This window comes from Tupaia chinensis, unplaced genomic scaffold (assembly GCF_000334495.1).
Source record: "Tupaia chinensis unplaced genomic scaffold, TupChi_1.0 Scaffold000661_1, whole genome shotgun sequence".
Taxonomy (NCBI): domain Eukaryota; kingdom Metazoa; phylum Chordata; class Mammalia; order Scandentia; family Tupaiidae; genus Tupaia; species Tupaia belangeri.
This window is the reverse complement of record NW_006160183.1, coordinates 3,213,834-3,239,266: the sequence shown is the minus strand read 5'-3', so window position 1 is coordinate 3,239,266 and position 25,433 is coordinate 3,213,834. Positions and strand designations below refer to the sequence as shown.

Below are 25,433 nucleotides of genomic sequence, written 5' to 3'. Positions count from 1 at the left end.
ATACTTTGTATTTAGGGGGGGAATTATCTTTATATAGAAAGAAAGCTGCAGCGCTGAAATCCCACATGCTTGAGGTATAAATGTAGTTCCTTTAAATATCTTCAGAGGGCCATGAACTTCTTGAAACTATGTCTTAGTTGATTTTCCAAATGATGGAATTATATTTTTTAGTTTTTGTTTTACCTACACTTATATATGTACAGTCATCAACCAAATATAATATTTCTAGTAATGAGTCATGAAGTTTTTTTTGGTTTCATTAAAGAATGAAATTAGTTTGGCCAATTTAGAGAGGCTGATTTCTGAGATATCGTGAATCTGGTTATGTAGTCATGACAGCTCTTCTTCCAAAGCATGAGAATCTGTGGAGAGAGTTACTTTTTTTTTTAAAGTCTTCTGAAGACCCCTGTGGTCTTCAGCGTTTGTTCCTCTTAGGTTAGGACTTGGAAGCAGAAGTTCTTCAAAGCCTCTCTCCATTTTGGCTGTCATGTGGGTTTTGGAAAGGTAGCAAGTCTGAACCAAAGTTTGGCATTAATGACTGAAATATTAGGACAGGTGTGACCTTGGCAGTTTTCACTTGGATTGGTAAACCCCGTTATCAAAATAGCTTACCACCTCTGTCGACTTAGTTTTTTGGCATAGTAAACAAGGAAAAAAATGTTTTAAAAAAGTCATCATTTTGGGACCAGCAATTAGTGTAATGGCTAAGTTGCTGGATTCCTACGTAGTCAACCGTTCTTCGTGTCGCGCACCCGGTGGCTTAAAACTTGGCGGGCGCGTGTGCGTGCATGCCCAAGATCCTGAGAGGAGAATGGAGGAGAAGGGATTGCAGCATGGCCATCCTCCCTGGGAGTGATTTCTCACTTTCTATCTCTCTCTCTCTCTCTGTCTCTGTCTGTCTGGTGAGCGCACATGCTCTATAGCCAAAACCTCTTAAAAAAAAAGTCATCATTCTAAGAACAGTTTCATCTGTTTTAAGAAATTCAGTTAAAGTAATCTGTAGATAAAATAGAAAATACATTATATTTATAGTTCATAATCTTGTACTACAATACAATATAGAATATAGTCTCTGCCTTCATTTTAACGTAGATAATTTGTAATGGTGTGGTTTAAAAGGCAATGGTGAAATTTGTGCTAAAAGTAGCCATTTAGCTGCTCTGCAGACTCTAAAGTTGTTTATGATTTTGTAGAACAATCTGACATCTTTCTTTAAAAGTTATCCCATTTGAGAGGGGTTATAGCTTAGTCATCCAGCTATGTATTCCACTGTTTGTTGCTGTATGTGCCCTTAAAATAGTTTCAAATTTAACATATTCCACAGTTTGCAGTTGCTCAGTTTAGCTTCTTGGGTATCTTGCTGATCGAGAATTATCAGTTACATTAAATTCAGTGGAGTTGTGATAACATTTGTTCTGATGGCAGGTTAATCAGATGGAAGAAATTCATACTTGTGTTGGGAAGAGGGTAGGTACATTTTGGGTTTGAGCCACTCTGGGAATATAGTTCTTTGGAAAAAAACATGTTAAATGTATACATCCTAGATGATGAAATAAACTATAGTTGCTTAAACTAAGGAATGTTTTGAAATAAATAATAGAAAGTTGGTAGATTATAGAAGTATAATTTTTTTTCTTTCTTTAATGTGCAGGGAAGTCGAGATAACATGAGTATTGTACTAGTTTGCTTTTCAAATGCCCCCAAGGTCTCAGATGAAGCAGTGAATCAACCGTTCTTCGTGTCGCGCACCCGATGGCTTAAAACTTGGCGGGCGCGTGTGCGTGCATGCCCAAGATCCTGAGAGGAGAATGGAGGAGAAGGGATTGCAGCATGGCCATCCTCCCTGGGAGTGATTTCTCACTTTCTATCTCTCTCTCTCTCTCTGTCTCTGTCTGTCTGGTGAGCGCACATGCTCTATAGCCAAAACCTCTTAAAAAAAAAGTCATCATTCTAAGAACAGTTTCATCTGTTTTAAGAAATTCAGTTAAAGTAATCTGTAGATAAAATAGAAAATACATTATATTTATAGTTCATAATCTTGTACTACAATACAATATAGAATATAGTCTCTGCCTTCATTTTAACGTAGATAATTTGTAATGGTGTGGTTTAAAAGGCAATGGTGAAATTTGTGCTAAAAGTAGCCATTTAGCTGCTCTGCAGACTCTAAAGTTGTTTATGATTTTGTAGAACAATCTGACATCTTTCTTTAAAAGTTATCCCATTTGAGAGGGGTTATAGCTTAGTCATCCAGCTATGTATTCCACTGTTTGTTGCTGTATGTGCCCTTAAAATAGTTTCAAATTTAACATATTCCACAGTTTGCAGTTGCTCAGTTTAGCTTCTTGGGTATCTTGCTGATCGAGAATTATCAGTTACATTAAATTCAGTGGAGTTGTGATAACATTTGTTCTGATGGCAGGTTAATCAGATGGAAGAAATTCATACTTGTGTTGGGAAGAGGGTAGGTACATTTTGGGTTTGAGCCACTCTGGGAATATAGTTCTTTGGAAAAAAACATGTTAAATGTATACATCCTAGATGATGAAATAAACTATAGTTGCTTAAACTAAGGAATGTTTTGAAATAAATAATAGAAAGTTGGTAGATTATAGAAGTATAATTTTTTTTCTTTCTTTAATGTGCAGGGAAGTCGAGATAACATGAGTATTGTACTAGTTTGCTTTTCAAATGCCCCCAAGGTCTCAGATGAAGCAGTGAAAAAAGATTCAGAGTTGGATAAGCACTTGGAATCACGGGTTGAAGGTAAGAAAGAGGCTTTTTTGTTTGTTTAGAAGAAGGGAAAAATACTCTTCCTTGTTTATCAAATGATTCTTTTTAAATTTCCTTAGGAAAAACAATTACTTCAATACGAAGTCTCAAAAAACATCTGTATGTCTAAGATTTACTATCATGAGCCAAAGTGTGAGGATTTATATACCATCAAAGAGAAACAAAATTCGAAAATAATCTGTTAAAGTTTGCTTTTTTTCCTTTTCCCTGATTACATTCCTTAGTAGTAAGTGAAGAATCAAGTGAAATTTGCCTCCAATTATCGTAAACATCAAGCGCTATAATTCCACAGATACAGATTCTTCTTTCCCAACCTTTCCCAAGTTAATTATTAGAATCATTACCTTGTGTTTTTTTACCTTTTTAAAAAGTTTTGCCAGAGATTGTGTACACTCACCAAAAAGGGAGAGAGAGGGAGAGAGCATCCCACTTGTGGGACATGTCACACTACAATCTCTATTCTGTATCGTTTTTTTCTGGGATTTTGCACACTGTGTATATGTACCCAGTGTGTTTTTCAAGCCACTTGACCTGGGACAAGAACCATGCAGTCAGCCATGTGAGATCCATTTCTGTTAACTACCAGACCAAGGTCTGGCTCATGTTTTTTATCTTACTGGTAGAATTGGCATTGATGTTTCCAAAGATTATTGATTTCACTTTATTTTTAACCTTTCATTTTACAATAATTTAAAATTTATAGAAAAGTTGCAAAAATTGGGACCGGCAGATGGCATAACAGTTAGGTCGCTGGGCTCCCGCATGGCCAACGGCGGTTAAGTCCCAGACACAGGTTTTAAACTCATGCCAGGCACATGTGTGTGTGTGCCCAAAATTCTGAGAGAAAAGTGGAGCAGAAGGGATTGTTGCTGACCATCCCCTTTGGGGGGGTGATTTCTCACTTTCTGTCTGTTTCTTTGTCCCTGTCTCTAGCAAGTGCATGTGCTCTATAGCAAAAATCTGTCTACAAAAAAAAAGAGAGAAAAGTTGCAAAACTTATTACAAAGAACTCCATATACATGAAATACTCTTTACCTAGTCACCATTTGTTAATAGTATATCACATTTGACTTACCTCTCTCTATATACATGCCTTTTCTAACAAATCTCCCATCATATTTAACTAAATTTGTTTTCATGAACCAATTGAAAGGAAGTTACAAATATAATATCCAGTACCTCCTAATAAACAGGAATGGTTTCTACCTAACTGTAGTACATCTATCAAAATTAAGAAGTTAATATCTATATGGTATTACCTCAGGTCCCATGTACATTTCTCTGATTGTCCCAGTGATGTCATGTATACATCTAGGATCTAGTTCATAGCATGTGCTGCACTTAGCTGTCATGCTTCTTCATTCTCTATTTTTAAAAATCCCTTGGTCTTTTCTTGTTTTACTGACCTTGACCATTTTTTAAGAGTACAGTTTAATTATTTTAAATAATTTACTTTATTTGTAAAATGTCACCAATTTGAGTTGGCCAGTGTTACCTTTTGGTAAGATTTAAACAGTATGTTGACAGTAATGTCATAGAAGTGATTCTAGGGGCCGGCAGTGGTGTGGTCGTTAAGGACGCTGGATTCCCACGTGGCTGACCGTGGTTTGAGTCCAAGACCTGGTGGCCTGCTTTCTCACTTTCACTTTCTCTCTCTCTTACCCTCCCTCTCTGGTCTAATTAAAATAAGTAAATAAAGTTAAATAAAATAATTTCTTAGAAAAAATTTTAGAAGAAAAGAAGTGATTCTAGATTCTTCTCAGTGCACCATATTAGGAAGCATACAATATTGATTTGTCCTATTACTGGTAATGTTAACTTTGATTATTTGCTTGAGATGTTGATTTTCTTCTGTTGAAAAGTTAATAAGTGTGTTTTACTTAATGTGTTATATTTATTAGTAAGTATTCTATGGTGAAAGACTTTGAGATTAAGTTAATAACTTTTTCCTCATAAGGTTTTCACCTACCAGTTTTAGCATCCAACTTGGACTCCCACAAGGACAAGTGGGGATTTGTAACCAAGGAGCAGGGGGAGGGGATCAATGCATAGAAAATCACAAAAAGGAAGCATCAAGGATAAAGGGTTTCTGACTTAACTGACTTGATAGGATCATTACTGAAGGTAAGCTAGAGTGAAAAAATAATCCAAGGTGGTCAGCTACAGGCAGTAGATTTTCACAAAACTGATTTAGCTGGATTCTTGCTCAGATTGGACGCTATAAAGACACAAGATGCTATAAAGACACAGAGGGAAGCCAGAAGTTGGCCCAGTCAGAAAGGATTCAAGAACTTAACTAAAATTTTGGTCAAAGAAAATCTTTGTCATAATAAATGAGTTATTTGTTAAGCATCTAATGTGGTACCTAACATGTAAGCTCTCAGCAGACTGCAACTTAATATTAACTCTTAACTCCTTTTTGAACTAAATTTCAATTTCTTAAAGGCATGGTTATGGTTAATTCATTTCAACATGGGTAATATAGTCTCAGTTTTCTCTGGTATAGTTTATAAATTTCAAACGTTACATGGACAGAAATGGCAAGTACATAATATAATCTCTGAGACCTGTGGCAAATACTTGATGGTAATCGTTCAATCAGAAAACTTTAAAATCCAGGGCAAGACAGCCACTACAAATCACTTTAAGATGTAATTTCTTTTTATAAGGCAATGTTCTTCAAGGGATTGTATTTCTTTTGGAGCTTTAAATGAGATACTCTCACCTTTAATTTTTTTTTTTTTGGAGAGGTTTTTGCAATAGAGCGTGTGCACTCACCAGACAGAGAGAGAGAGACAGAGAGACAGAAAGCGAGAAATCACCTCCGGGGGGGTGGATGGCCACGCTGCACTCCCTTCTCCTCCTTTCTCCTCTCGGGATCTTGGGCACGCACGCACACACCCAGCGTGAGTTTAAGCCAACAGGTTCGGGACTCGAACCATGATCGACTATGTGGGAGTCCAGCAACATAGCCATTATGCTAACTGCTGGTCCCCTCTGACCTTAAATTTTTTTTTTTGGAGAGATTTTCACTGTAGGGCGCGTGCGCTCGCCAGACAGACAGAGAGAGACATAGAGACAGAAAGCGAGAAATCACCCCCCAGGGGGGATGGTCACGCCGCAATCCCTTCTCCTCCATTCTCCTCTCGGGATATTGGGCACGCACGCACACGCGCCCGGCGTGAGTTTTAAGCCACCAGGTCCGGGACACGAACCGCGGTCGACTACGTGGGAGTCCAGCGACATAGCCATTACGCTAACTGCTGGTTCCCAAATTTTGAGATAAAAGCATTCTGCTGGTGTATTAGATACATCTGTGTATGTGGTTTTAGTAGAAGTGAGTAGGTGAGAGAAAAATAGGATTTAACCTGATTTGATCTATTAGATATTTAGTGAGTCCGTTGTGCATATATTAATTTATTTAATTATGATGAGCACATTTATCACCAAGGATGTAATGATAAACAGAACAAGTCTTATGGAGTTTATATTCTAGTAGAGACCAGCAATTTTTTAAAAAATAATAGAAGAAAAATAAAATAAACAGAGAGTAACAAGGAATGTTGGTTGGGGAGGTCTCTGTGAGGAAGGAGCAAAAACCTGTAACTGGAAATAGTGGATATCTGAGGGACAGCATTTCAGGTAGAGAAAGCCACAGACTGAGGAGGAAAAGCGCTTACTGTGACCTCTTTAGAATGTGCCAGTAGAACAGGAGAAAAAAAATTGAGAGGTTTCTAGGAAGAATATAAAAGATTCTCTCTTGGATGCACTGTGGAGATAAGGGAAGAAGTCAGTTACCAATTAGAAAGATACATTAATGCACATGGCAGATATGGTGGTGACTTGGGTTAGAATGGCTCTAATAGAGAGGTATGAAAATTGGATATGCTAGACTGCGGTGGTTCTCAATTGGAGGAGATTTTGTTCCCAGGGACCACATGGCAATGTCTAGAGATATTTTGGTGTCATAATTGAGGGAGCGCCACTGACATCTAGTTAGTAGAAGTTAGGGATACTGCTTAACATGTTGAAGTACACAAGACATCTCCAATGACAAGAAATTGACCTTAAAAAATCAGTAGTGCTAAATTTATCTTTTATTTTTATTTATTTTATTTATCTTTTATTGCTATAGCAATACAAGTGTAAAGTAGAAAAACTGCAGTCCTGTCTTTGTGAAGCTTTTAGTCTACAGTACAGTAAGCATCATGTATATGACAGTGTATAGCACTTTGCTGTTTACTACAGTATGTTTCAGGCAGATGGGAATTTATAGCAGTACACTTACTCTAGGCCTGGGTTGGAAGGATTTAAGTAAGGAAAACTAAGATATGCAGGTGATATAGTGGTTAAAGCAGTGGACTTCTACGTAGCTAATCATGGTTTGAATCCTGAACCTATAGTCTTGAAACATATGCTGAGAGCATGTGCGCACGTGCCCAAAATCCCAAGGGGAAATGTAAGAGAAGGGACTGTTGTGTGGCCATTCCCCAAAGGTGTTGATTTTTTACTTTCCTTCTTACTGTCCCCAACTCTCTCTGGTGAGCACACACACTCTATGACATTAAAAATAAAAAAGGATCCAAGCCAGGCCTAGCTGCGGTGTCTATTGCTCCTAAGGTACCATACTCCTTAGATTGAGATCACATGGGAGGGCCCGGGCTTGATTCCTGGTCCAATCTAAAGATCAGGCATGATGGTGTGTGCCTATAACCCCAGTGATTCGGAGACCAAAGCAGGAAGATTGTGAGCCTGTGGCTGGCCTGAGTTATCTTTTGAGAATGCTGTCCTTCAAAATGCCAGTAAGGGACCAGCAGTTAGTGTAATGGCTATGTTGCTGGACTCCCATGTAGTTGACTGTGGTTTGAGTCCCAGACCTGGTGGTTTAAACTCACACCAGGGGCATACACAAGACATCTCCAATGACAAGAAATTGACCTTAAAAAATCAGTAGTGCTAAATTTATCTTTTATTTTTATTTATTTTATTTATCTTTTATTGCTATAGCAATACAAGTGTAAAGTAGAAAAACTGCAGTCCTGTCTTTGTGAAGCTTTTAGTCTACAGTACAGTAAGCATCATGTATATGACAGTGTATAGCACTTTGCTGTTTACTACAGTATGTTTCAGGCAGATGGGAATTTATAGCAGTACACTTACTCTAGGCCTGGGTTGGAAGGATTTAAGTAAGGAAAACTAAGATATGCAGGTGATATAGTGGTTAAAGCAGTGGACTTCTACGTAGCTAATCATGGTTTGAATCCTGAACCTATAGTCTTGAAACATATGCTGAGAGCATGTGCGCACGTGCCCAAAATCCCAAGGGGAAATGTAAGAGAAGGGACTGTTGTGTGGCCATTCCCCAAAGGTGTTGATTTTTTACTTTCCTTCTTACTGTCCCCAACTCTCTCTGGTGAGCACACACACTCTATGACATTAAAAATAAAAAAGGATCCAAGCCAGGCCTAGCTGCGGTGTCTATTGCTCCTAAGGTACCATACTCCTTAGATTGAGATCACATGGGAGGGCCCGGGCTTGATTCCTGGTCCAATCTAAAGATCAGGCATGATGGTGTGTGCCTATAACCCCAGTGATTCGGAGACCAAAGCAGGAAGATTGTGAGCCTGTGGCTGGCCTGAGTTATCTTTTGAGAATGCTGTCCTTCAAAATGCCAGTAAGGGACCAGCAGTTAGTGTAATGGCTATGTTGCTGGACTCCCATGTAGTTGACTGTGGTTTGAGTCCCAGACCTGGTGGTTTAAACTCACACCAGGTGCATGTTCATGTGTGCCCAAGATCCCGAGAGGAGAATGGAGGAGAAGGGATTGCGATGTAGCCATCCCCCCTGGGGGGTGATTTCCCACTTTCTGTCTCTGTCTCTGTCTTTCTGGCGAGTGCACGCACCCTATAGCAAAAACCTCTCCAAAAAAAAGAAGGGAAAAAAAAATGCCATTAAGTCCTCGCTGGGAGGTTGAGGTGAGAGAATCTCCATATGTGAGACCTTGTCTTGAAAGAAAAAAACGATGTGAAACTGATAGATGAATAGCAGTTCACTGTACAATAGGATTGGTTAGATTGGTGTGAAAAGTGTTCCAGACTGAGGAAGAGAATACATGTGAAGATCTAGAAGCAGGGGTTGTCTTTAAATAGATCTTTTGGAAAAGAGGGAGGTAGGAGCAGAATGAAAGGGAATGGTGAAGTTTAAGGTCAAAGCGAGGGTCTTTGTGAAGCATGATAAAACAGTTTAGCTTTTACATCTTGTGAGCTACCCAGGACACTGCTTTTTTTATTGTCTTAGCCATTGTTTGATTTTTGAGAAGTTTATGTTATGCCACTGAATAATCATGTTCTAAAAAAGTCTGTTTTCTATAAATTATAAATAGAAATGGAGAGTGTAATTATTTTGTTCTGTTCCAAGTATTAGCAAGTGCTACAATTTATTTTCCTTTTTATTAAAAATAAATTGTCAAAGAACATAACTAGTTATCAGAAAGCCCATAAAGACTTTTTAATTTCCCCCTTTTCCTTTTTTTTAAAAAAAAAAATCTTTGCTATAAGGTGTGTACACTTGGAGAGCCAGACGGAGACAGAAAGTGAGAAATCACCCCCCCCTCCCCCGGGCGAATAGCCACGCCACAATCCCTTTTCTCCATTCTCCTCCCAGGATCTTGGACATTTACACACATGCGCCCAGCATGAGTTTGAAGCCACCTGGTGTGAGACTTGAACCACGGTCAACTACATGAAAGTCTAGTGATGTAACCATTACGCCATCTGGCTGGTCCTCCCTTTTCCTTTTAATCCTTGTGTAGCTGTTGGATTTGTTTTCCTGTAATGTACTAATCATGTTTATATTACTTTTATTTAAAATTAGATCAAAAATGTTTTTCCATGTAGCAGTTACTATGTTCATAGGAGTCATTTTTAAGAATTACAAACTGTTGGGACCAGCAGTTAGCATAATGGCTATGTCACTGGACTCCCATGTAGTCAACCGCAATTCGCGGCCCAGACCCAGTGGCTTAAAACTCACGCCGGGCGTGTGTGCGTGCGTGCCCAAGATCCTGAGAGGAGAATGGAGGAGAAGGGATTGCGGCGTGGCCATCCCCCCCCCGGGGGGTGATTTCTCGCTTTCTGTCTCTGTCTCTGTTTGTCTGGTGAGCACACGCGCCCTATAGTAAAAACCTCTCAAAAAAAAAAAAATTACAAACTGTTGGGACCATCAGTTGGCGTAATGGCTCTATTGCTGGACTTCGATGTAGTTGACCTCGGTTTGAGTCCCGGACCTGATGGCTTAAACTCACTCTGAGCGCCTGTGCCCTATAACAAAAACCTTTCCAAGAAAAAAAAGAACTACAAACTGTTTCATTCAGTGTTATATTAAGATTTTTGTTAGCTTGTGTTAGGCATGTAGTTTGTCTTAGTTTCTGCTTTTATGAATATGTTGGTTTGGACATATATGCAGATAACATTTTATGTTATTTTTGTTTCTTGGTGGTGGTAGTGTTGGCTTTTGTACATTTCAAAATGGTACTTTTTTTTTTCATGAATACTGGGTTATTGCATTAATTTGGGATTTTTTTTGGGTAACACCTGTAGAAATTATGGAGAAGTGTGGTGAAGAAGGAATGCCTGATCTTGCCCATGTTATGCGCATCTTATCTGCTGAAAATATCCCAAATTTGCCTCCTGGAGGAGGTCTTGCTGGCAAGTAAGTAAATAAAAAGAGCTAATTCTGAGTGCTTATAAATTAGTAATTAGATAAGTTTGGTTAAGAAAACTTAAATCAGGCCCAGTTGCTGTAGTGTACACTGGACACTGCTGCTTAGCAGGCTGAGGCTTCATGGAAGGCCCAGGTTCAATGCCCATTCTCCCCTAAATACTGATGTGGTGACAGGTACCTGTGGTCCAACTACTTGTGTGGCTGAGCAAAGAAGATCTCAACACAGCAGAATTCTAAGACATCACACATGTACATACACACACTAAAGGGAAAACTTAAATCAGATGTACATGGGCTAGAGGTGATGTGGGCTATTTCTTATATTAAAGAAGAACTCTAAAACTTCATTCAAAAAAGAAAGGAGGTATTTATCATAGTGTTTGAGCATACAGGCCCTTTTTTGTCTTGCTATGAGAACAAGTGTGTTGAACAGGATCAATTCTGCATCGTTTTGAATAAAATGTGAAAACTAGGTTCTTGGGAAGTATTTAGTATTATAGTTAATTAAGTAGTTAATTAGTGAGGCAAAGATTACAAACATAAGCTTACGGTTTTAATGAGACAAAAACTTAACCTTTTTTGTTTTTTTTTCAGACGCAATGTTATTGAAGCTGTTTATAGTAGACTGAATCCACATAGAGAAAGTGATGGGGTAAGTTGTATGTAATTTTTTAAACATTTTGAAATGATTTTACAATATAAGTAACTAGAAGTGAATACATGTACATAATGGAATCTATAATTTATTACTGCTTTTTATTTTAAGGAGTCAGTTAAAGCTTAAATTGTATTAAAATGGAGATAGAGATAACATACTATTTTATGAATAGATTTATTTTCACTTTATGGGCTTCAAATGACCTTTTTGTTTAGGCTGTTTATATTTTCTTGTTTCTATGTCTGCCTTTTCTTTTCTTCCCTTACATCCTAATTTTCAAGCAATAATATGCTTTTAAGTATATCTGTTTATCCTCCAGGTGGCTACTATTATTCCCAGAAGTTAGTGATGTTAGTGATAGTGAGTGAGTTACCATTTTAAACAACTGGTTCCTTCATTGCCCCTTTGTGCCCAGTGTCTATACCTGAGGATAACTTCTTTCTAATACTATTGTTGTGTTATGGCTATCTGAATGTTAAACTGAGATAGCCATTTCTATTACATGCTACTGTGCTTCATCAGAGCAAAATCTATCCCTTTACCTTTTATTATGCTGTTCTTAGAGATACTGATGAACTGCTAGCTGTCTCTCTACAGTTGCTTTGTTTTAGTACTAGTACCAGGAGACAAAACAGCCTTTTTTTTTTAATGATTGCACACATTTCAAAGTTAGTAATTCAAATAATTATTTTCTCATAGGATTTTCAGGTTTTTGGACATCTAAAAATGAATGACCTAATTTTTAGTATGTATGCTTCAAAGCTTTAAGAGAGCCAAACTTGGTAATGAAACTCATTAAGAAGAAATAGACTCTCCCTCCAAGTCTCCAACTCCTCTTGACAGGTCTTAAGAAGAGATAGCCATTGGGTAGAAATTCTGTATCTTGTCAGTTGCATTGCTTTAGGATTTGTTGTTGTTTTGCATTATAATAGTTTCTTTTTCTTAAGAATTAGTAGCCTAGTAAAAACAATTTTACACTGCAGCTTTAGTGAGTTAAGTAAACATTTAGTGAGTCAAATACAACATTCCTGATAACAGAACTTACCATTTGGTCTAGAGCAGTGATTCTAAGTCTTTCTTTTGTGTCAGATCCCTCAAGTTATTAGAAATTATACCTAAAGCTGTGAAAGTTAATTTGAAAATAAAGGTGTCATGTGCTACACTCAAAGAACAAACAAATGAAGCGTAGGATGTTGACATAACTAAAAACATGGTAGTAATTCGGGAGGCTGAGAAAAGAGGCTCTTACCTTTTCATCTAGATCTTAACCACCTTGAGTAGAGGAACCCTCAGAAAATAGTTTTGATTCATTACTAGCTATAGATAGTTAATGATTCATTATTCCCATTTCCTCAGCTATATCTTTTCTTCTTTTTGGTGAGGTTTTTGTCCTAGAGCACATGTGCTCACTGAAGAAAGAGAGAGACAGACATAGTGAAGGGAAAGTGAGAAATCACCTTCTGGGGGTTTTGGCCACACCACAGTCCCTTCTTCTGCATTCTGCTCCCAGGATCTTGGGCATGCACACACATGCACCCAGTATGAGTTTGAAGCCAGCTGGTCTGGGACTCCCAACTACAGTCGGCCATGAGGGAGTCCAGTGACATAAACTCTATGCTATTTGCTGACCTTCCTCGGCTATTTCAAAACACACCCCTTTGTTTTATCTTAAGATTTTTGTAGGGGGGCCACCAGGTATTGTGGTGGTTGAGGCACTGGACTCCCACATGGCTGACAACAGTTTGAGTCCTGAACCTAGTGGCTTGCTTTCTCACTTTCTCTTCCTCTCTATCTGCCTCTCTCCGGTAAGCACACATGCCCTATAGCAAATTTAAAATAATAATAGTAAATAAAATTAAATAAATAATTTTTAAAGAAATTGTTATAGGCCCAACCACAGTAGTGTAAGCAATAGGGTGCCACTGCTCAAGCCTGGGGCTGTGTAGATAGCTTGAGTTCATTTCCTGGACCAAATATGTTGGGTGTGGTCACAAACTTGTAATTTTGGCTAACTAGAAAGCTAGGGCAAGAGGAGTACGCATGACCAGACTCTGTCAAAAATTCCCCTCTTCTCCCTGCCACACACTGATTCACACAAACACACACACACACACACACACACACACACACACACAGTTTCTTGGTCCCTCAAGAAAGTGTTCTGTTTTTTACTCCAGACAAGATTTAAAAAAAATTTTCTGGGGACGAGCAGTTGGCGTAATGGCTATGTTGCTGGACTCCCGTGTAGCCGACTGTGGTTCAAGTCCCGGACTCGGTGGCTTAAAATTGCCCTGGGCGCATGTGTGTGCATGGCCAAAATCCCAAGGGGAGAATGGAGGAGAAGGGATTGTAACATGGCCATCCCCCCCTGGGGAGTGATTTCTTGCTTTCTGTCTCTGTGTCTCTCTCTCTCTCTGGCGAGTGGATGCCCTATAGCAAAAACCTCTCCCCAAAAACAAATAAATAAAAATTTTCTGTTAACAACAGCTAATCAAATACTGGTGATCTACCGTGTATACATTGATGGAAAGAAGAGACTATAAAACAAGGCATAGTCCCACTCATGCTTATTGCTACTTACAATGTAGTTACAAACACACAAATTAAATAATAAAAATGTTTCACATAGTTTGGTTAAGAATGGAAGAAATGATAAAATATAGAATGTGATTATTACCATGTGGATTATACTGTGATTGCTGTGGAATTAAAAGAAGGAGGGGAAGTCAGATTCTCAAAGAAGAGATAGGATTTGGAGAATGATTGGTTGGCAGAAATAAGATGAGGATGACATTTCAAGTGTATGAAAAAGGCAAGAACAAAGCATAGCTTTGAAAAAAAGGGTATCTTTAGCTAGAGCGGAGATTTGCGGTGGTGAAAAGAATTTAGGTCATAGAAGTATTTGCTAAGAGACTGGCCTTTTGAGCTTTACTTTAGAGTGAGGAATCACCATGTATTTGGAACATAAGAATGATAGACTTAGAGAAATACCTGTGGTGTTTTAATCTGTTAGAGATATCTGCAGTATTAAAGAGCAGCTGGGAATCAAGTAGTTGAGAAGTAAATGCAGAAATCAAATCATAAGTGTCAATTCATTATTAGTGGGTAAATACATGGCGTAGAGTTTCCTTGTTTATTATAAACCCTGACTTTGCAACCCAAAATTCTTTTTTTGGAAATATTACCATACCCTTCAGAATAATCAGTACCTGAGAAAAATGTTGAGCCATAACTCTAAGTAGTAGAAATATACTTAAAAAAAAAAAAAAAAAAAAAAACACACATTAAAGAAGTGAAAAGAATCAAGAAAACATAGACAATTAATTCTTAGTTCTTAATTGACTCATTATAACACAGAATTAGGCACATTTTTGCTCAAAAAGTGCTGCATTTCTTAGATCTTCACAGTATAGAAGATGTTGCCAGATGGTACAGTGGCAGGAAGTGATATTTGGGAAAGTGTAGTAAAAACACAGAAGAGGAGAAGGTTGGTGGGACCAGCAGTTAGCACAATGGCTATGTCGCTGGACTCCCACATAGTCGACCATGGTTCGCGTCCCGGACCCGGTGGCTTAAAACTCATGCCGGGCGCATGTGCGTGCGTGCCCAAGATCCCAAGAGGAGAATGGAGGAGAAGGGATTGCGGCGTGGCCACCCCCCTGGGGTGGAATTCTCACTTTCTGTCTCTCTGTCTCTGGCGAGCGCACGTGCCCTATAGCGAAAAAACCTCTCAAAAAAAAAAAAGAGTAGAGGGTTGGAAGATACTATAAAAATGTAATTCGGGGTCCAGCTCATGATACAAGTGGTTGAGGCAGTGGATCCCTCATGGCCAACTCTGTGGTTTGAATCCTGGGCCCAGCCAGCGACTTGAAAAATATGGCAGGCATGGGGGCATGCATGCCCAAAATTCCTGAAAGGAGGGAGAAGTAGAGGAGAAGGAGAAGGAATTGTGACCTGACCATTTCCCCTTGGGAGGTGCTTTCTTTTTTTTTTTTCTCTCTCTCATAAGCAAACACATTCTCTCGCAAATTTTTAAAAATTGATTTTAAAATTGTTATTTAAAATATAGTTGTCTGTTTAGATATTTTAAAAAGGATGCTAGGGGCCCACAGGTGACGTGGTGGTTAGGGGCACTGGACTCCCACATGGTGACCATGGTTCAAGTCCCGGACCTGGCAGCTTTCTCTCTTTCTCTCTGTCTCTCTCTTGTCAAATTGAAAAATAATAGTGAGTAAATAAAATTAAATTATTCTTTAAAAAAATAATAAAAAGGATGTAGTTCAAATCATATACTTTTTTTTGTTTTGTTTTGTGTGCTGTTTGTTTGTTTGTTTGCTCCAAGGCTCATGTGCTCACCAGAGAGAGACAAAGAGATGGGGAAAAGTGAAAAAGCACCCCAGAGGTATGGCTATGCCTCCTCAGTCCCTTCTCTTCCAGTCTCCTCTCAGGATTTTAGGCACACATACACACATGCCGGCGAACTTTTTAAGCCACTATGTCCAGGACTCAAACCATGCAGTTGGCCATGTGGGATTGAGCTGTCTTCACCACCACGCCATCAGCTGTTCCCTAATAAATTTGGTTTTGTTTGTTTAATTTTTTTGGACTATATTTTGTCTTCTCAGTGCAGGCAATATTTTTCCAACTTTTAAAATAAAAATCCATGGAAAAGAGTCTAGTAGGATTCTTAATCAAAGGTTTCATAAATCCTCAGAAATTTTTTCAAACGTTTCTGTATGTATATACGTATTCTTTAATGATGAGCATGCCTGTGGTTTTCCTCAGTTTCTCAAAGGAGTCTGTGATCCCAAAGGAATAACTGCCTAAAAGACTCTTCCATCTACTGTAAAATCTCCATAAAAATAGAACATTTTACTGTAGGCTGTTCCCACATTAGGCAAGGCCCTGAGATAACACTCCTTTCCTTTTTAAAAAATGCTAAGTTTGTATTTTATAATTAGAAAATAAATTTTGAGAGCATTAGGACTTTATCTGATTTACTTATGCCTATAATCCCAGCATGTACAACAGTCCTGCCAGATGGGGAGAGCTCAATAAACGTCTGTTAAATAGGAAATACTTACATTTATTCATTTCTAGTCATTTGCTTAAGACTGTCCTTAAATCATATATTAAAAAACAAAAACCAAAAACCAAAAAACTGAGGTTGCTAACTGGCTGGCATGAAAGTGTGTATTTTTAGAGCTTTATATTTTCCATACAAAAATGTTAAGTTCCTTCTTCAAAGAGGACTCAGAGTGCTTTTGGATTAGTATATCATTGATTAAGTAATAACTATGTAAATTCATCATTTTCCATGCGTAAAGGGAGAACTTGTATTTACCCAACTCCTGTTTATGCCATCCCCTTTATATGTATGCACAGATGCACACACGCACGAGGGGTCTTCAGAAGTTCTTAAGAAATGCGTGTTATGAAAAAACTATACATGGATTTCAAAATCTTTTGCCCCAAAATAAACTCATACATTAATTCCATTTTCCACAAACTTTTGCAAGTCTGTTTATTTGTGTGTATGCATATATAAGTAATGTCAACACCTTTTTTTACATGAGACTAAATATCAGAGAGATGAAGTAGCTTACCCATGTCACAGAGCCAGGTAAGTCATGCAGCCACATTTGAATCAGGCTGACTCCCAAACCTATTCTCTTTATGCTGTTCCATGCTGTCTCTCTAAGATATTTAGAGATTATATATGTCTGTTCCCAACCTCTGTCAAACATCCAAGAAAAATAATTTTTCATTCTTTTGTGAATCTTATGTCTAATAGTTTTAAGATACTCTGTTTTATAACATTGTTGAGCTAAGCAATCAGTCTTTTATTTTTCACTTAAGTACACTTTTTTCTTTTTTAATTCTAGTCTTCTTCATCCAGAAACTTTTTAGATATTTAGATTTTGAGAAGGGGTAGAAACAGAACAGATTGGGCTCTTTTTAAGCCCAAAGAATTTTCATACTATTTTCACAGTATTAACTTTAATTGCCAGAGGGCACATGCTAAGACAGAGAGAAAGAGGCAGAAAACAAACCCCAGTGGGGCATAGACATACTACAATCGCTTCTCCTCCATTCCTCCACCTGTCTAGATTTTGGGCACACGTGCACATGTGCTTAGTGTTTGCTTTTTCAAGCCTTCATGACTGGAATTTGAACCATGGTTGGCCATATGGTATTTGGCTCCCTTAACTGCTAGGCTTCGGGACCAACCCATACATTTTTAAATTTTACATGCAGTTGTCTGTTCTGTTTTACTTCAGATGGATAAATGCAGTAAACATTGCTACTTTTACATTTTTATGTCACAGTCTTTAGGACTGTGTGAATACTGTATTTTTCTAAGTTGTTTCATTTTTCTTTTTTATTTTATTGTCAAAGCATTCTTAGGGAGAAGATAGAACTGCTTGAAAATGCAGTAACTTTTTAAAATTATTTTCGAAGAATCTTTAAAAATATTATCTATTTTGTTTTATTAATTATTACTATTTTATAATCTAAACAGAGAGGGGGGGAGGGCGAAAGCAAGCCACTAGGCCTGGGACTCGAACCTCTGTCTGCCCTGTGGGAGTGCAACGCCTTAATCATGGTGTCACCTGCTGGCCCCAAAATGCAGTAACTTTTTTTTTTTTTTTTGAGAGCTTATTGCTATAGGGGTCATGCACTCGCCAGAGAGAGACAGAGAGACAGAAAGTGAGAAATCACCCCTCCAGAGGGTATGACCATGCTGCAGTCCCTTCTCCTCCAATCTCTCCCACCTCAGGATTTTGGGCACACACACACATGCACCCAGCATGAGTTTTAAGCCAGTTCCGGGACCTGAAGTATTGTCAACATTACATGGGAGTCCAGCAGTATAACCGTTGCGCCATCTGCTGATTCAAAAAATACACTACCTTTTATCACTATTTTTTAAAAATATGATTTGATGTAACTCTAGCTGTGAGGTCTTGAATATTTAAACGATTCTGTCTAAAACTATTGCAAATTCATTAAATTTTACATGATCCTTCAAATAATATGTAATTTATTAGATATTGTATTACATTGTATCAGATGAAGTCATATTTGAGAATTTTTTATTATACAATTTAAAATTTTATTAGAGAAATTTTTTATTCACATCCCCAAGTTCTTGAAAGTCTTTCTTCTAAGTGTATTCCATAAGAAAACACACTAAGCCATTACTTATGTTTTAGGGAGAAGGGTACTGTGGTAATCTTATCAACCCAAACTACTTTCTTATGTTTAGTTCTTAAACATTGACATGTTCAGATACACTTGGTGAATAAGTGATCATTCCTCTTCACAGTGGTAAATTTTAGCAGAATTTTAAGTGAGTGAACAAGATAATGAAATAGTGACATGTGAATTACTAAAGATACTTATTCTGTAAAATGTAACCTTACTTACAAAGTAACACAAAATGGACATTGAATAACAGTGATTTTAAAAAAATGTAAATGGACAGAATCAAATATTAATCCCTCCCCTGAGAAACAAAAAGTGCTTGTTGGGACCAGCAGTTAGCGTAATGGCTATGTCACTGGACTTCCACATAGTTGACCATGGTTCTCGTCCCAGACCCGGTGGCTTAAACTCACGCCAGGCACGTGTGCGTGCATGCCCAAGATCCTGAGAGGAGAATGGAGGAGAAGGGATTGCGGCGTGGCCATCCCCCCAGGGGGTGATTTCTCGCTTTCTGTCTCTCTCTCTGTCTGTCTGGGGAATGCACGTACCCTATGGCAAAAACCTCTCCAAAAAAATAAGTGCTTGTCATATCTGAGAATTTTTAATCCTAAAATTTTCCAGCCCATATAGGACTCAAAAAAAAAAAAAAAAAGAAAAAAGAAAAACCATGTATTTTTACTAGTGTGTATGGTGGTTTTTTTTTTTACTTTTTCTACCCTTTTTTTTTTTTTTTGCTATAGGGCATGCACTCACCAGAAAGCAAGAAATCACCCCCCAGGGGTGATGGTCACGCCGCAATCCCTTCTCCTCCATTATCCTCTCGGGATCTTGGGCACGCACACACACACGCCCGGCGTGAGTTTAAGCCACTGGGTCCGAGACTCGAACTGTGGTCAACTACGTGGGAGTCCAGCAACATAGCCATTACGCTAACTGCTGGTCCCTACACTGTTTTTTAAACTAAACATTTGAAGAATTTTGCTTATGGGAGCTGTATGAGAAAAATACACACACATACATATATCATTGCAATTAAATATCAGCTGGTTAAATTTTATTTTTAAAAATGTGCTTAAATTTCCTCCCCATTTGTTCTCTGCTTGATTTATCTGTAGTCTTGTGTTTAAGGTTGCTGTAAGGCAATATTTTCTTAATGAGAGATTTGATTTTTAAGCTGTGTTAGTCTAGTTAACAGTAGAACTTTAAAAACAAAAACCAGGGACAGGCAGGTGGCATGGTGGTTAAGGTGCTGGACTCCCACATGGCAGGTCTTGGTTCAAGTCTCTCACTTTCCCTTTCTCTCTCTGTCTCCCTCTGGTCAAATTAAAAAGTAAATATTAATAACAAACAAATAAATAAATCTTTAAAAACAAACAAAAACCAAGGACCAGAAAATGGCATAATTGACCCACATAGTTGACCATGATTTGAATCTTGAACTGGCAACCTCGAACTCACTCAGGCTCATTATATGCGCTTGCCCAAAATCTCAAGAGGAGAAGGAATTGTGATGTGGCTATTCCCTCTGGGGGTTGATTTTTTTTTGCTTTCTATCTTCCTGTCTCTGTTTCTAGTAAAATTCTCTCTAAAAAGAGTAATTGCCTTACATTTATTTTAGAGAATAATTTTTACCATCCCCTCTAATATTTTTATTTATATAACTAGTATCTTGTAATTTTTATTAATATTAAATATTTATAAATATGATTAAGGAAATGAGTATATCATATAGGCTTCAAGATGAAATAATTCACAGTATAGTTCTACAGTAATTTTAACCAGTACTTATTTAGTAAGTATATACATGGGGAACTTCTATGAGAAACTATTAGTCACCATAAGGTATTCAGTGGAGCATTAAAGATAGACATTGATGTCGATTATATCTGCTTGCAAATCTGACCTCTGCTGCTTAATAGCACTGTCACCCTGATGAATAAGTTAAGTCTCTCTGCACCTTACTTTTCTCACTTAGAAAAATGACAGTTGGAATACTTGTTACATGAGATCTATGAGGAGTCATTGAGCTTATACTTGTAAAGTTCTTAGCACAAATGTTCATTTTCCTTCCTAGGAAAATATAGAAAGGAATATGAAATTACCTTTGTTTTTATAGAGGTGTACAGTCTATTGAGACTTGAGCAGTTTCAAAGTGGAGTTAATTGTTATAATAATGTGTAAAACTGGGTAGGAGATCAGGTAAAGAAAGATAAGAACCTAGATAATAGGTTTCTCTTCTGATATTAATGAAAGCTTATGAAAAATTTATTTAGTAGTATTCTGGAATCTGACCTCTGCTGCTTAATAGCACTGTCACCCTGATGAATAAGTTAAGTCTCTCTGCACCTTACTTTTCTCACTTAGAAAAATGACAGTTGGAATACTTGTTACATGAGATCTATGAGGAGTCATTGAGCTTATACTTGTAAAGTTCTTAGCACAAATGTTCATTTTCCTTCCTAGGAAAATATAGAAAGGAATATGAAATTACCTTTGTTTTTATAGAGGTGTACAGTCTATTGAGACTTGTGAGCAGTTTCAAAGTGGAGTTAATTGTTATAATAATGTGTAAAACTGGGTAGGAGATCAGGTAAAGAAAGATAAGAACCTAGATAATAGGTTTCTCTTCTGATATTAATGAAAGCTTATGAAAAATTTATTTAGTAGTATTCTGGAAAACCAAATATAATGGCTGGGTAAGAGGTTTCCACCATCCCTATCTATCTTTCCAGCACAGTAGGGAAATGTGAGGATATTTTATTATTTTTAAATGTAGCCATTAGCTGAAGTTCTGTTCAGTTTAGTGACTCTGAAATGCAAGCCATTATAAAATTGCTTCTGTTTGGGGCCAGCAGATGGCGTGGTGGTTAAGACACTGGATTCCCACATGACTGACCATGGTTTGAGCCCAGGACCTGGCAGCTTTAAAATCACACCAGGCACCATGTACACATGTGTGTCCAAAATCCTGAGAGGAGAAGGGACTGCAGTGTGGCCATCCCCCTTGGGGGATGATTTCTTACTTTCCCTTTCTCTGTTTCTCTCTGGTGAGCACACATGCCCTATGGCAAAAACCTAAAGGGGGGCGGGGGAAGGTCTCAGTGTGATTTACTGGTTTGGTTTTAGTGTATTTTTAGAAGAGCGATTGCTCTTCTCCAGCTACCACTGCTATAACAGTTCACAGAAATAGAGATGATTACTGTAATAATAAAGTTGTCCACTGGAGAGTAAGAGGCACTTTATCCCCATGTTGACTCAGACACACCAAATATAACAAATTTTGGTCCTGCCTTATCAATAAGTCCAGCTCCAAGTAGAATTATACTATTTAGTCTGTGTCAGTGATTCTCAACCCTGGATATATCAGAATTACTTGTCAGACTTTTTAAAAGTAACCCAGATATACTTAAATCTGCATATCTTGAAATGGAATTTTGTCGTTTATGTGATTTTAAAAGCTCTACGTATGATCCTGATGTGAAATAGAGTTTTATGTGAAGTCAACTGCTCATTTTCAGCGGTCCTACAAAAAAAATTTTTTTTAAGTAATTTTTTGTTGTTTTTGTTTAGGATTTTTTTGGAGTAAGGGGCAGTCTTAGGATCCTCCATTAAAAGGTCTCTATGATATGTCATAAAGTATAAAGTTTCCTTTTGGAAAACCTGATTAAAAACAAGGTTTATGATTAGTGTAGACTTATCTCATTGAAATAAGAAACTTTAGGGAAATGTCAAGTTTTTATTTTAGTACAGAGGAAAGGTAATGGGGAAAATAGAAGAAAAGTCTTAACACGTCTTATTGTGTTCTCTTTGCAAATAAAATTTGCAAATTAAAAAGTTAATTTGACAGTTAATGTTCTTGTTGAAAAATTCCAATAAAGCATTTAAAACTCCACTAGCCATTTTCATTATATTGCTATATCCTTTCTTTTCAAACATTTTATATATCTCAAAATGAACAGTGCATGTATAAAATCTAAAATACACAGGCACATAGTATTGTCTCCTGCTTTTTGCCATGAGAAAACTTTTTTCTTTTAAAGCATTCAGTTGCTCTCATTTTACTATTAAACATTGCAGTTTATTTAATAGTTTCCAAAGATGGTTAAGAGTTTGTGTCAGATCATCTACATTGGTAACCTTTTTTCTATTTTATTTTCCCATTTTACGATGAAAATGTCCAAACATGAGAGAAAAATTTAAATGATGTACTTTTATACTTTCTCTCCAGATTCAATAATTAACATTTTGCCAGTTATTTTTTACGTGTGTGTGTATCTATGTGCTATTTTTTCTATTTTTGACTGGTCACTTTTAAAGCAAATTTCAGACACAATAATATTTTTACCTCCAAACATTTCAGCATGCAGCCCTTAAAAATGAAGACATTTTTCCATATAACTATAATGCCATTATACTGAAGAAAATGACTGATAGGAGTTTAAATTTTTAGTTGTCCCTAGAATAACTGTCTCAATTGTTATTTTGAATCATGGTCTGATCAGGTTAAGTCTACAGTGAAGCACATTAAACAAGTCTTTAATGAAGCCCTCTCCCTTTTTTATTTGACACTGAAGAATCTGAACCAGTTATTTATAGGATGTGTCCTACATTCTGGATTCACATGATTTTTCCTCATGGTGTCCTTTGACTCAATCTTTTATTCCCTGGTTTGTTTTTTTGTTTTGTTTTGTTTTTTGTTTGTTTTGTTTTTGTAAACTGGAACTTAATTTTATTAAATTAAAATTAAACATTTTTGGCAAGAATACAGGGTAGGACTATACCTCATAAGGCATTACATCAGGAGGCACGTAATGTCAGGAACAATGTCTTGATTTTAATCTGTCAGGTTAACTATGGGCAACTTGGATGATTAGAGCTTACTTTGCTAACCAGTTTAATTATTACTGGCTGCTATTTTAGAAACATGTAGATTTTCTAAAATATAGTAAAATATAAACAGGTTAATTAATTTATGACTTCTATCTTACAATATTTAAGATAATTTGTCTATTTTTACCTAGAGATGTTTTTATTAAAATATTTAAAGGCAAAAGAAATAATTTTTTATACATGAAAGCTTTAAAATCTTCCAAAAATCCAGTTTAGACATATGCAGTTTTATGTTTTGTATCTTCTCTCCTACTTAACATTTAGTAGAAATGAAAAAACTAATGTTCCATGGCTTGCTTCTCTGTCATCTTCCTATCGCTTTACGTACTAATTTCCTTTTGTACTAAATCATTATAGTGAATTCCTGTTTTTTTAAAGTAAGTCAGTTTTAGAAAATGTTTGTGTTGCTGTTGAACTCTAAAAGCAGAGTAAATTTAAGATTAAACTTCAAATGTGAAATAGGACATAAACTAGTTGATGATAACTTGCTATAAGTAACTTTTGAACTATTAAAATCAAAAGTTTTTATTAATTGACACAGGTAAGAATTGATACTTATTTAATATAATGTTCTCTTGCATAGCCTATATTACTCATGGTAGAGAAATTAGTGTTTTGCTGTAATATGTTATGAAATACATGTGATATCCTAGTTTGTCTACTGACACTGGGGTCTTGAATCTTAAAAAAAGGCCTCCGATGAAGCAGAGGAAAGTGGATCACAGGGAAAATTGGTGGAAGCGCTCAGGCAAATGAGAATTAATCATAGGGGAAACTACCGACAACTTCTGGAGGAGATGCTGACTAGTTACAGGCTAGCTAAAGTAGAGGGAGAAGAAAGCCCTGCAGACCCAGCTGCTCCAGCTACTTCTTCGAACAGTGATGCTGGAAACCCAGTGACAATGCAGGAAAGCCATACTGAATCAGAAAGTGGTCTTGCTGAATTAGACAGCTCTCATGAAGATGCAGGGACAAAGATGAGTGATGAAAAAATATGACTTTCCTTTTTGGTAATATTTTTGTGATCTTTGATTTGATGGTTTTTACTTAGGAAGTATAATGTATGCATTTATATAACCGTTTTGTTATTTAAATCTTGGAAAGCTAGTTTTATTATATTCACATAGCCTTGTTTTTTTTTTTTGAAAAGGCCTTTGCATACACCTTTATGAGATAGTTTAAAATTTACTACTTATAGTACTTTGAATTTAATGAAATTATATGTCATTTCATATTGTATGCCAGAAATTAGGCTACCACTTATTAAAGTCAGTAGTTAAATACGTACTAGACAGGATTAGAGATTATTGACTAGAGGGATTATATTCTATTGTGGAAAAACTTGTTAATGTAGCATTATACTGCTTCATATTATTTTATATATTAGTACATTCATAGTTAGCTTTGTAATAAATTTGTGTTTTCTTTAATAATTTTAGTTCTTCAAAGAATGGCTGATGCTGGCTGTAATTTTTCTTTCAAAGATAATTTGTGTGTTGTTTGATTTGTTTATATTTTACATCTCTGTAGTTTTGTTTTTAGAAGTTGTGAGATATTGGATGTGTGGTTTTTTCCTTTCTCTGTATTCTTTATCAAACATGATTTTTGAAAATCCTATGTATTAGTCATACATCTTTGGTTTGTATCTTCTGTATAGCCTAACTACACACATCAAAATGTATGTCAACCAAGTGTTTAGAATGAAATTATAAGTGTTTAAGTCCAAATAAAGCATGTGATGTGGAATAATCTATGCATGTTGTACTTATTTTTTTAATTATTTTTTTAAACAACCAGGTTCGGTTTATTGGAAAAATACCCATTTGAAATTTATGTGTATTTGTTTAAAATTCAACACACTGAAATTTGGCTTAGTTTTTTTTTTTTTTTTTCAATTAGCAAAATGGGAAAAAATTTCAATATAAAAATACATAAATATTTTCTACTCCAAGTAAATCTGTTTCTTATCCCCCTTTTGTGTGGTACAAAGCATTAATCTTTGGAAAGTATGGGCATACATAGACTTGAGAAAATTGCCACATCAAGCACTTTAAAGGGTTGTAGCATTGTTGATTCTATTACAAGTATTCATCAGTTCTTTGTAAATCTAAGAATTATGGGCTATTTTTAAAATAGTAGCATATATGAATTTAGTTTTTAA

General features: G+C 36.7%; 1 protein-coding gene across 1 annotated transcript in view; it reads left to right on the top strand.

The window, feature by feature from the left end:
- Nucleotides 1-25,023, top strand: part of PPM1B (protein phosphatase, Mg2+/Mn2+ dependent 1B) — a 33,921-nt gene extending 8,898 nt beyond the window's left edge. The window contains 4 exon segments of the mRNA XM_014592155.2: nucleotides 2,649-2,766; nucleotides 10,392-10,503; nucleotides 11,110-11,167; nucleotides 23,965-25,023. Coding sequence (XP_014447641.1) covers nucleotides 2,649-2,766; nucleotides 10,392-10,503; nucleotides 11,110-11,167; nucleotides 23,965-24,270 — 594 coding nt within the window. The 3' untranslated portion in view covers nucleotides 24,271-25,023.
- The last annotated feature ends 410 nt before the right edge of the window (nucleotides 25,024-25,433 follow it).